The sequence below is a fragment of the Urocitellus parryii genome, chromosome 1 (assembly GCF_045843805.1).
Source record: "Urocitellus parryii isolate mUroPar1 chromosome 1, mUroPar1.hap1, whole genome shotgun sequence".
Taxonomy (NCBI): Eukaryota; Metazoa; Chordata; class Mammalia; order Rodentia; family Sciuridae; genus Urocitellus; species Urocitellus parryii.
In genome coordinates this window covers 43,297,068-43,309,894 of record NC_135531.1, presented here as the reverse complement: position 1 = coordinate 43,309,894, position 12,827 = coordinate 43,297,068, and the positions used below count along the sequence as shown (strand labels likewise).

At 32.6% G+C, this 12,827-nt stretch overlaps 1 protein-coding gene across 1 annotated transcript in view; it reads left to right on the top strand.

Annotated features, from left to right (window-relative positions):
- Slc38a9 (solute carrier family 38 member 9) overlaps nt 1-12,827 on the top strand; it is a 93,733-nt gene that overhangs the window by 50,532 nt on the left and 30,374 nt on the right. Inside the window, exons 7-10 of the mRNA XM_026385938.2 lie at nt 1,392-1,562; nt 5,502-5,561; nt 8,703-8,897; nt 11,023-11,130. Coding sequence (XP_026241723.1) covers nt 1,392-1,562; nt 5,502-5,561; nt 8,703-8,897; nt 11,023-11,130 — 534 coding nt within the window. The remainder of the gene's footprint in view (nt 1-1,391; nt 1,563-5,501; nt 5,562-8,702; nt 8,898-11,022; nt 11,131-12,827) is intronic.

Genomic DNA, 12,827 nt, shown 5'->3' with positions numbered 1-12,827 from the left:
GTATATTCTCATAAAGCGTGTATGTTTCATTATTAAGAAATCCAGTGTAATTCACTACATTAATTTAAAGAAATATCTGCAATTATCAACAGAATCCAAAACAGGCACTAACAGAGTTAAGTAGCTGTTCCTGTTTAAAATTCTTAAGTAAAAGGCACTGTTTAAATTTATTAAGGCCTAGTGCAGGATCTGGTGGCACAGGCCTGTAATCCCAGCAACTCAAGGAAGGGGTTGAGGCAGGAAGTTCTCAAGTTTAAGGCCAGCCTCAGCAAGTTAGTGAGGCCCTAAGAAACTTAGTAAGACTCTGTCTCAAAATAAAAAATAATTTTAAGAAAGGGTTGGAGAGACTGGGGTTGTACCTCAGTGGTGGAGCACTTGCCTAGCATGTGTGAGGCACTGGGTTTGATTCTCAGCAGCACATATAAATAAATAAAATAAAGGTCCATCAACAATTAAAAGAAGAGAGAGAGAGAGAGAAAGAAAGGAAAGAAAAGAAAGAAAGAGTTAAAGATGTAGCTCAGTGGTAAAGCACACCTGGATTCAAGCATTAGTACCCAGACAAACCAAACAAGCAAAAAGCAATGTTAATGTCTGTTTATTCCCAAACTTGTACAAGCATCGATAAAATGCTAAAGCTATTCCCTTTAAAGTAGCAATGCTCCATTTTAATGTTTCCATTAGAACATAATAATGCTCATAATTGTCCAGGGTTTCTTTTGAGTCATCAAATGCAGCAAAAAATAAAAATAATCAAAAAACTAGAAAAGAATGGGTTGGGGGATATAGCTTGGTAGTGCGTTTACCTGGCATATACAAAGCCCTAGATTAGACCTCCAGTATCGCAAAAAATCAAAATGAAACAAAACACACAAAAAAAAGTAGAAGAGACTTAGAATCATATCATGAGCAAAAAGATTTTTATTAAAAATGCTAAGTTATTAACACTATTAACATGAAAGTAAGCTGCATATAAGGTCAAGAATCAACTAGAACTACAAAGCAGGAAACGTATTTCATTCACAATAGTAAGCTTAGAAATGAATTTAGCAACACATCTGCTGGAAGAAAAATATAAAATTATATCTAAGAGCAAAGAACAAGATCTTAACAAGCGAGAAAAGTAGACCATGTTATTATTTTAAGACAAGGTCTCACTACGTTGCCCGAACTGGTCTCAAACTTGGTGATCCTTCTATCTTAGCCTCCTGAGTTGCTGGGATAATAAGTGTGCTCTACTGCCCAGCTTCTACTGTGTTTTAATTGCTATTATTTCTGGTGGTAAAATATCAGTAATCTTGCTAAATGTTTTGAGTTAATTTGGGAAACAAATTATTAATATAGAATATGTGATCTCCATCTGTTTTTATTCTTTTTTTTTAAATTTTCTCTAGCTTCATTGGATACCACTACCTGGGAATATCCAGATGTCTGCAGATATTATTTTGGTTCCTTTGGGCAGTGGTCAAGTCTCCTTTTCTCCTTGGTGTCTCTCATTGGAGCAATGATAGTTTATTGGGTGCTTATGTCTAATTTTCTTTTTAATACTGGAAAATTTATTTTTAGTAAGTATTGATATCATATACTTTAACACAATTACTTTCAAATACAATTACTCTTGTAGTTCCCGCCTTAAACTCCAGGACTTGGGATATTACAAAATAAGAGGTACTGTAAGTATGTAATTCTGGAAAATTTATGATTCAGTTTGTTTTCCATGGTTATGATCTCAAATATAATGTGTATGTTCATTTCCAAACATTAATTTTTGAGTAAACAGTGTTCCTTCAAAGTATCTAATTAATATAAAATATTGTCATAACTCAGTGACTATTTTTTTTAATAAGAATTTAATTTTTTAAATCATTACTTTTTCCAATTATATATTTCATATTGAGTGAGTTCTGTGGATTTTTTATTTATTTATTTTTTTAAAGAGAGTGAGAGAGGAGAGAGAGAGAGAGAGAGAATTTTTAATATTTATTTTTTAGTTCTCGGCGGACACAACATCTTTGTTGGTATGTGGTGCTGAGGATCGAACCCGGGCCGCAAGCATGCCAGGCGAGCGCACTACCGCTTGAGCCACATCCCCAGCCCACTCAGTGACTATTTTAAGCATTGTTTAAAATTTTAGTATTGTAACAGAAATTTTTGTGAAAATCATTAGTGTTTGTTGCTAAAGAATTTGATGTGATGGGGTTGTGGCTCTGGGGTAGAGCACTCGCCTAACACATGCTAGGCCCTGGGTTCCATCCTCAGCGCCACATTAAAAAAAAATGAATAAATAAAATAAAGAATTTGATGTGTAGATTAGGAGAAACAAATTTCAGTTACTTATTTTAAAAATATTAGAATTTATCTGATAAATATATTATTTATATACTACAAAATTGTAATCTGCCCAAGTAAGCTACTTGAATTCTGAAGAGTCTTAGAAATTCAGACCACGTACTCTTTATAATGTTTTTTAAGTTGGATAGAGGAAGTTCATCTTATATTGAATAAGAGTCCAAATTATTTTTGCCTAATAATTGATAGACCTAAAACTTAGTATGTTTAGCTGCCTTTAAGTAAACTATATATTTAAAATATGGATTTACATGAAAGCTAGTCTCTCTACAGTATTTAAGTGAGGGGTCAGGACTTCTATTTTTATTTTAAACAATAAAATTAGCATTTTTAATTAGATGTTTTATTGCCAAACATTTTTATTGTTGAAAAATTGTGAAACATTTCAATCTACAAATAAATGCAGAAGTTAATATAAATACCATTGTACCCACTAACAAGCTTTAGTGTTTTAACATTTGCCATATTTGTATTAGTTCTCTATTCTTATGAAAAAATCAAATATTACAGATATAATTGAAGCCACATGTGTATTCCCCTTCACAGTCCCATTTTCCTTCTTCCCTAAATTTGGTGTTTTTCACTTGTGCATGTTTTTGTGTTTTTACGGCATAACTATATGAACAACATGTAGTGTTGTCTTCCGTGTTTTTAATCTATTCAAGTTATTTTACAACTTGCTTTTTGTCATATTTATTAATACACAGTTCATTGTAACTGCTTTATCATTTAATAATTTGAATATACCCCAACTTTCTTATCCATTCTCTTGATGAACATTTAATTTATTTTGCTAGTACAAGCAACACTTTATTAAACATCTCTATTTCTGTTTCCTTCATACATATGGGAGTTTCTCCTGGCTTTGTAACTCTAAGACAGACTTCTAGAAATTGGAATATTCACTTTTTCACCTTGTTAGAAATTGCCAAATTATTCTTTATCCTGGTTTTATCAATAACACTGGTACCAGCAATTATGAAAGTCCCTCCTTCCGTGTTCTCCTCACAGGTATTATGACAGATTTTGTCACTCAAGATCTGTTCATAAGGGGTAACACTAGGCATCTTTTCTTAATTATATAAACAGTTAAGTAACTTATTCATGTTCTCCTATTTTCCTATTGGATTATTGGTCTTTTTCTTTTTTATGGAATGTTTTTATCCTCAAGTTGCAAATATCTTCTAGTTGGTGGCTTGGCTTTACTTTTAATTTCAAATCTATAATTTTTTCCACTAAGGTCTATGGACCTAACATTTTAAAATCAACTTGTCAAGGTCCAGAGAAATCCAATTAGAATTTGATTGAAATTGCATTGAACTTTTTAGTCAGAATGCCCTATTGATGCCATTAAGGTACTGAGTTTAGAATTTGATTAGAATTACACTAGATTTATAGGTGTGGAGAAAATTTACATAATTAGGATACTTAGTTTTCCTATCCATGATTGTGGCATGGCATAGTTCTCTGTTTATATAAGCTTTTAAAATATCTTCTAAATTTTTCTTGATAAAGCTCTTGCATATCTTTTTTAAAGACTTTTTCCTTAGTACCTTAAATTTTTTTTGTAAATGTGGTTTTGATTTAATATACAACATGTGCACTTTTGTTATAGAAAATTTCAAACAAAGGAAACAACAGTATAAGGATCCTACATATTCCTCTCCCCTATAGCTTATATAGTATATCTCAGATATACTATAAATCTGTTCATGAATTGTATGTATATCTATACTTGATATATAAAAATAATAAGGTTTTTTTCCTCCCATTGGGAGCAATACCACATCCATTAAGAAAGCATGATCCACATTATACACATTTGCCACACCAGTTCAACAATTATTATATAAATATAGTTCTCTTTTTTAGAAAGAATTTATTCATTGAAATACTTGAATATTTGACTTACAATATTCAATGGATTAATGATTAAATGGATACATTCATATAACCCACACCTCCTTCAAGAAATAGAATTATACTTTTATGTCTCCAGAAATAATGATATCTCTTAATCACATATTCAAATTGTTTGTTGATTATAAACCAATTTCTGTATGTTTGAATCTAGCAAACTTGCTGAACTCTTGTTAATTCTAATAATTTTGTACATGTACTTTTTTTTTTAACCTTTGTTTTTATTTATTTATTTTTTTATGTGGTGCTGAGGATCGAACTCAGGGCCCTGGGTGTACTTTTTGATATTCTATTTAGATAGTCATATCATTCATAAAGAAAGTTCCATCCTATCTACTCATTATTTTAAATAGTTTGTATGTATGTGCATACATTTATATTTGTATACATACACACATATAAATACATACAAACATATACATACATGTATTTGTGTAAATGTGTGTGTTTGTGTGCACCTCAGTTTCACTCTTTCTTTATGGACACCAATCATTGACTTTAGGGCTTACCCTAAATCAGTATGACTTCATATTAATATACCATGGCTGTATATGCTTTTTTCTTTGATACTTCCTTTAATCTAACTCAATGGTTCTTGGGAGTATAATAATGACTATACAGCCCTGGGTCCATAAAAGCACGTATTGTACTTTACAAAGAGCTTAAGTGATTTTTCCCAGTAAGTTTAACTACATGATTTTTGTTTTCCCTTTTTGCATATTTTAGAACTTTATGTAAAATGTAACTATAATTAACATGAATATAGAAAAATAAATTGTACACATTATCTACATTCCAGGGCTTTTACTACTATTAATGTAGCCTTGTAGGTAGATTTTTTTAATTACATAAAAATTTTCAGAGTGGGACTCTGAATCCAATATTATGATTCCTGTAAGTGAAGAAAGCTATAGAAGGTGAAACTGTTAATTACAAAGTTGTGGGGTTGGGGTTGTGGCTCAGCAGTAGAGCACTCGCCTCTCATGTGTGAGACCCTGGGTTCGATCCTCAGCACCACATAAAAATAAATAAACAAAAATAAAGATATTGTGCCCATGTATAACTAAAAAAATATTTAAGAAAAAAATAATAAAGTTGTTTTGGTTTAGTGTTCTGGATACTATAATACACATGGTAGATATTTTTAATATTTTTGTAAATAAAAAACTTTAGAGGGTAATAGATTCAGCATCTTTCATTCAGTGTTAAGCTACATTTTTGTCTTTAATTTTTAGATTTTATTCATCACATTAATGACACAGACACTACACTGAGAACCAATAATAGCAACCCTGGTAAGTAGTTTGGAATTTAATTTGTTTCTTTATTCCTCGCTTTGTCCAAAAAGAATTTAAGCTAAAACCTATGAATTTATTTTAGGTAAATGAAAAGTGCAATATTATTATTATTATTATGTTAACAGAGCTGCTACTAAATTATTGGTAACTGATACATTTTTTTAAAAAACTCCAAAAAAGTTTATGTTGATGTGAACTAGTCAATAAGTTGTGTTAATGTGAGCTGGAAAATATTTAGTTCATACATGTTATATATCCCTGATTCAAAAACCTGAAATCTAAAATGTTCCAAAATCAGATTGGGGGGGGGGGGCTGGGGATGTAGCTCAATGCTAGAGTGCTTGCCTACATGCTTGTTGTGCTGAGTTCTATCCCCCAGCATCATCCAAAACAAAGCAAAAATTAGAGATGTGCAGCTGGTAAAATCAATGCAAATAATCCAAAATCTGAACCATTTTTGGTCCCAAGCATTTCAGATAAGGGATATGCAACCTGTATTATACAACACATAGTTAAGCTCAGAGTGTCTGTATTGCCTGAATAATCAATATTTTCAAGAACCTACATCACTTCTTGGGTTAGGTGTCTAGAAGCATAGTTTTCAGTTTGTTAACTTAATTTTAGGTGTGTAATATTTTAGTTACTAATCTATAGGCTACACAGACTTGTAATTAATAAAATAATTTCTTGATACTGAAAAGAGACTAATAAAATTTTCCTTTAATTTATTTACTAAAAATAAATTCTTGGGGCTGGCAGTGTAGCCCAACAGTAGAGCACATGTGAAAGATCCTGGGGTGAATCTTCAGCTCCACAAAAACATAAAAATTTTTAAAAACTAAAATAAACCCATTGTGGCCAGTGGGTTTAAACCAGTATGGAAATCATAGGGAAAATGAATGTAAACACGGTTGTAACCTTGTTGTCAGTTTTGCTGTTTTGTTTTGTTTTGTTTCAGTTTTGCTGTTAATCTTGAACATTACCTAAAGCTTTGTGAGTTAGGTTTCAGGAATGCTAAATTGATGCCATTTTTATGGAGGTACACATTGATCACTAATATTTATTAAGCCCAGCATGTGTCAGGAGCTGTTATAAGCACTGGGTTTATAATAATGAACAGACAGTAGTCACACTTCTCATGAAGCATACATTCCAATGCTTGCTGTTCAGTGTCTTACTTTACCCCTTAATTAAGCCTGATTAACCTGTCAGTTGTCAACTATTGAAAATGAGTGAATAACCAGCTTTTATTCCTGAGAATAAAATAATTCCTTTGAATTGCTCTACTAAAATCTCTTGAACCTTGTTCCTTACTCCAGAATTTTCAAAGAATCTTGTCTTAAAGGAGAAAAAGGATTTTGCTGTATAGCTATTCTGATACCATTGATGGAAGTAGCTTATTAATTATCTCATAGAATTTCTTCTGCAGCAGGGAGTAATTTCATCCATGAGGTCATAAATATTACAATTATGTTGATAATTTGGAAAGTACCATCAACAAAGTCAGTTTACTTTGCATAGTGATAACCTGTGCTAATATCAGCATGTCTTGATTTATCTTTCAATATTCATTTTGAAACAGTATGGTAAATAAAGTATGAAACAACCCATCTTAGTTAGTGCAAAATAATTGTAGCTCATATTTATTGAATATTTACTTGGCAAAGACATTGTTCTAAACATTTCACAGCAACACTATAAGGTAAACTGTTAGCTCCACTTTGTAAATGTAGGATCCAAGACACAGAGAAGTTAATTTGCCCAAAAACATCTGTTACGTAGCAGATGTTTTGGTCAATTTATTTCCATAGCCTGTGCTCTTTACTACTACAGTTAGCAAAGACAATTTTTTTTTCCAGAGCATAGAAGAAAAAGGTACATGTTAAGATGCTAAGAAAGAAAAAGGGGCTGGGGAGATGGCTCAGTTGGTAGAGTGCTTGCCTCCTATGCACAAGGCCCTGGTTCAATCCCCAATACCACCAAAAAAAAAAAAAAAAGAGAGAGAGAGAGAGAGAGAAGATGCTAAGAAAAGAAAGAACAAGAGAAAAAATTAAATGTTTGGTTTTGTGGCATACCAAAAAATAGGTAGAGAATAAAATTCATAATAAAATAAATGTTCTTTCTCTTTGACTAGTGATGAATATGACAGTTGCTGAGTATAAGTGATTTTCACTAGTATTAAGAATGCTGATTACTATCGAAAGCTCCTTTGTGAAATTAGAAACAATGAGAATGATTTGTACAGTATCTAATAATAGAAGAAATTGCCACCTGTAAATCAATATTAAGAAAAAATACATTTGCTAGGCATAGTGCTATATGCCTGTAATCCCAGTGACTAGGAAGGCTAAGGCAGGAGGTTTGCAAGTGTGAGGCCAGCGTAGGCAATTTAGGGAGATGCTATCTCAAAATAAAAATTAAAAAGATCTTGGGATGTAGCTCAGTGATAGAGCATCTCTAGGTTCTATCCCAGTACCACCAAAAACAAACAAACAATCAATATGTGTGTGTGTGTGTGTGTGTGTGTATGCATGTGCATGTGCATAATACATACATATGTGCACTTTACTAATTTTCTAGTAATGTCAGCCAGCTGTTGGGCTTCTATCAAGAGGGATAAACTTCCAGAATTATTTTGGATTGCTAAAATTCAAGGCTGTTAAATTTTCATCAATGATTAGGTTTGGGAAGTACCATGGTAGTTATTATTGTAGAAATGTCTGCTTTTTATTCCAAACCTATATATTCTATTTGTATTAAAAGAAACCTACCCTTTGTCCTTTAATGAGTTAATAGTACAACAGTTACCCTGAATGACATTTTTTGTGTTATTGTACAAATAGGACTGAATGCCATTTAGTCCAATATTTTCTCTCTCGCATTGGAACCAAGGGATGTTTGATGGGATATTTTATAGTTTGCAACAGAAATTAAGAATGTACCTCAAAATTTTCTAAGGTTCCCTCATCTTTAATTCATTTTTAGGTGAAAAATTCCTAATGTGACTAAATATATTTCTACATTTTTGTCATAGAGGAGAAGCTTAGTGTTTAGTAAAAGTTGAGCAAATATCAGTCTGTGGGGATGGACATTTTCTACTTTCATGGTCTTCTCTAATGTGGTGTTTTACTGTTGCAGTGATTTGTCCAAATGCTGGGAGTGGTGGCCATCCTGACAATGGCTCTATGATTTTCCATGCCAATGACACAGAAGTCCAACAGTTTGAAAAGTGGTGGAATAAGTCCAAGACCGTGCCGTTTTACCTCATAGGGCTTCTCCTGCCACTGCTCAATTTTAAATCTCCTTCGTTTTTTTCAAAATTTAATATCCTAGGTAAGACATGATACTGTGTTGTGGAAATTCTGTGTAGTAGAATACATGTTAGATTCTGTGAAAATATGGTTCTGGGGAGAAAGTTACCTGCTAGGCCTGTTCATCTATGTTGAATTTGTTCATATAGTGCTCTGCATTTTGTTGTGTTTTTTTGGCACAGAGAAAAATGTAGATGATCATTTCAAGTCCTTTTTTGTTCTTTGGTGTTTTGAGATATAAGTTATTTTGTTTCCCATTCTAACCTTACTAGATAACTCTTCTATATTTTTTCTGAGAGTACAACTAGAGGAAATTGACTAAAATTTCAGGAGGAGAGATCAAAATGGATATTATAGAAATCCTCAACTTTAAGGGTTGGAAACATTAGAACTTATTACAGGACGTTATGGAATGTTTTTTTCCTGTCATTTCCATTTAAGAGTATTGCATAGAATTATTATTTGAACTTAGAATATCATTATCTAGCTCGAGCTTCTAAGGTTTATTCTGTTTTTGCTCTCTTCCTCAGTGCATTTTCTTTCTTAGAATACTATTGTTTCCTTAGAGTAACAGACCTCTTTCAGTGATTTCTTTTTCACTAAAGCAATATTTTAACCCTATTTTCGATCCCCAGGGTAAGCTCAAATCTGGTTAACTAGAGAAAATGCAAGGATGTCATTCATAAAGAATTGATAGGCCCAAGTAGACTGTAGGATTTTATCTCCCCCTGTGTATCTTATCCCCTGGTAGGCAGTATAGCATAAAATAATCAGATTATCCATCACATCAAGGAACCTGATGGTGGAAACCCAAAATGTAGCTGGGTTTCCAGAAGATGAAAAGAGGAGGTTAAGATACATTTCTCTGCTTTTCTGCCTTAGAACCGAATTCACTATAAGCTACTTTACACGCACGACACAGAAAATAATAGATTTGTGGTTATATAAGCTTTGGCCTCTTGTTTTCATCCTTTCTGAATCAGCTAATCTCTAAACCCACAGTAGAGCTTATATGGCTCATTTGTGGTTTCCTGATTTGCTTGCTGACTTTCCAGTGGAACAAATCTTTTGAAAGCATAGAAACTTGTGGAAGGATTTGCTCATTTCGGCAAAACAATCACCAGACTTCTAACCAGGTTGAAGGATATAAAGCTTTTGTTCTTTTCCTTGGTACTTTGCCTTTCTTTTACAACTAAACCTTCTTTAGAGAATTTAGCATCTAAGGATATTCCTAAGCTTCCTGACTATGCTCTATAATGACTGGACTTAATTCCTCAAAAGAAATAATCCTCTGACTTCTGCTCTACTAAAACATTGTGACTGCCCACTCCACCTTGTATATAACACCTGGGAAAGGAATCTGGAATTTTTTCAAGAACAAACAGTACTAATCATTCAGCACTCATGTAAATACTAGATCAGATTGTTTATGGATTGTTTGACTTTTTACCTTCTCAAATGTTTATGATCTACATTTATTACTTTCTTTCCTTTCTTATCATTTCACATTAATTTTTGTGACAGACTTTTTCAGCCCATTGACTGTCACTAGCATCAATACAAAGAATAAAAGTTATAGTTTCATGTTGTTGTTTTTTTCTCCTGTGTAACCTTACAGTTTTGTAATGGACCCTTTGTTTGTGTCTTCCATCAAACTCAGCTCATAAGTAAATTAAGCAGCTTGCATTTAGCAATATGTGAGCTACCTTCATCCAGTTCTTCTTAGGCTTACTACTTAAGTTTTTGTTTTCTGGTAACTCATATAACTTATTTCTATTCTTTAGGTCCCAGTTTGATTTTAGTAGAGATAATCAATGAAGGTAACAATTTTTCACACTTTGGCAAGAATAAGGAAACAAGGTTTGATTTTTAAAAAGTCTGTAAAGCACACAAAGAGAATAGTTGAACACAGTGGCATACACCTGTAATTCCAAAAGTTAGGGAGGCTGAGGCAGGAAGATCACAGGTTCAAGGCCAGCCTCAGCAACTTAGTGAGGCCCTGTCTCAAAAAACAAAAAGGGCTGGGGAGTAGTTTAGTAGTAAAGCACTCCTAGATTCAACCCCCCCCAAAAAAACACACACACACACACACATACACATACACATATAAAAATGATAAACAGTTTCTGGATTTTTTTTTCTTGCAGGCACAGTATCTGTTCTCTATTTGATTTTTCTTGTTACCTTGAAAGCTATTCGCTTGGGATTTCATTTGGAATTTCACTGGTTTATGCCAACAGAATTTTTTGTACCAGGTGAGTTGTTTTGGCAAAATAACATACTAATAAATTATAATAATGTGATCTGTAAGTTAAATTATTATTATATGCTATTTTAAACCAAATAGTGTTTTCTTTTATATTGAACACTTAATGCTAGTAAGCTTAAAATTGGACCACAATTGGGATTTCTTACAGTTAGGGATAACCAGGGCCCTTTGTCTTTTCCACTTGGTTCGTTTATGTTACAATGCAGTTGGAAATTTAATAATTCTCTAGGCTTTTCTAAGAAATATACCCCTAGAATTTCAAAGACTTAGATCATGGTCAGTGATATATATGGATGATACTGCTTATTAAAACAACGTTCCCCTTATGGGTTTTACTGTTTCTCAGGCTAAAATTGTGATAATTTAATGTTTGCCTCTCCTTGCCCCTTTCCTTCCTCATGCTTATAACTTTGTAATTTCCTCCTCACCCAAATATAGAATATTTTGGACATGAGGGGCTGGAGATATAGCTTAGTTGGTAGAGTGCTTGCCTCACATGCACAAGGCCCTGGGTTCAAATCCCCAGCACCACCAAAAAAAAAAAAAAAAAAAAGAATATTTTGGACATGATAAAAGTACTGTGAAACAATAAATAAATAATGCTAAATGAGGAGACAGATTAGAAAATGGAAGTAGCTATTAGACAAATGCCTTGAAAACTAATAATAAGAAAATAGTACATAATTTTGTTGGTGGTGTAAAAAGACCACTTTCCATTCTTAAGTCATTGATTTAGGCAGTCAAGAATTCTAGTATCTACTCAGTATCTTGGATTATCTTCCAAAATATGTAATTGTAGTTCTCTACCACCCCATTTCTTCCCATTGTTAGTACATTCCTGAGTTTTTCAGGTGTATGGAGATGCTATTCATTGGACATTGTAGAGTCCAATTACTGTGGCTTCTTGTGTTCAGAATATTTGATTATGTTAGCTTTGATTCTTCATTTTTATTCGAAGCCCATAAAGACTTGGAAGTCAGTGTAGATTCAGGATAAAGGAAGTACTGGGACATAAAAGGCACTGTTCTCTCCAAGATTATATTCAAAGTTGGATACTGATGAAAATGTCAATTTAAAGCTAGTTTTTTCATTGATTGATTAAAAAATCTAGGATATTATTTTCTAAAATTAGGTCTACTGTGATTTGTAAAAACTCTTAATGATAAAAGTTTCTGCTAATGATAGAAGATTAGAAATAGAGATAAAGAAAGGGAAAAGATAAATATATAGAAAACACAAAAAACATTTGAATAGATACTAGGTCATTTATTTCACATGACTTCATTTAAAAATGACATAAAGGAAGAATCATAAAACTAAAAAAAGTTTGTATTGATATTTATGATCCTAAAATTATTTTATTTGTCATTAAGAAATTTCTCAAGAATGAAAGCATGCTGTAAACCTTTTTCAGTAGAGACTAATTAAAAACCAGAAATTGAAATGAGGCATGGTGGTACACCACTTACTTGAGAAGCTGAGGCCAGAAAGATCACAAGTTTGAGGCCAACCTGAGCAACTTAACAAGAGCCTGCCTCAAAATTAAATAAAAAGTGTAAATAAAATAAAAAGAAGGTAGCTTTTTGGTAGACCACTTGCCTACCATTTACTGGACTCTGGGTTCAATCCACCAAAGAAAGACTAGTGGAGATAAAATCTTTCCTCAGATAAACTTATAGTTCT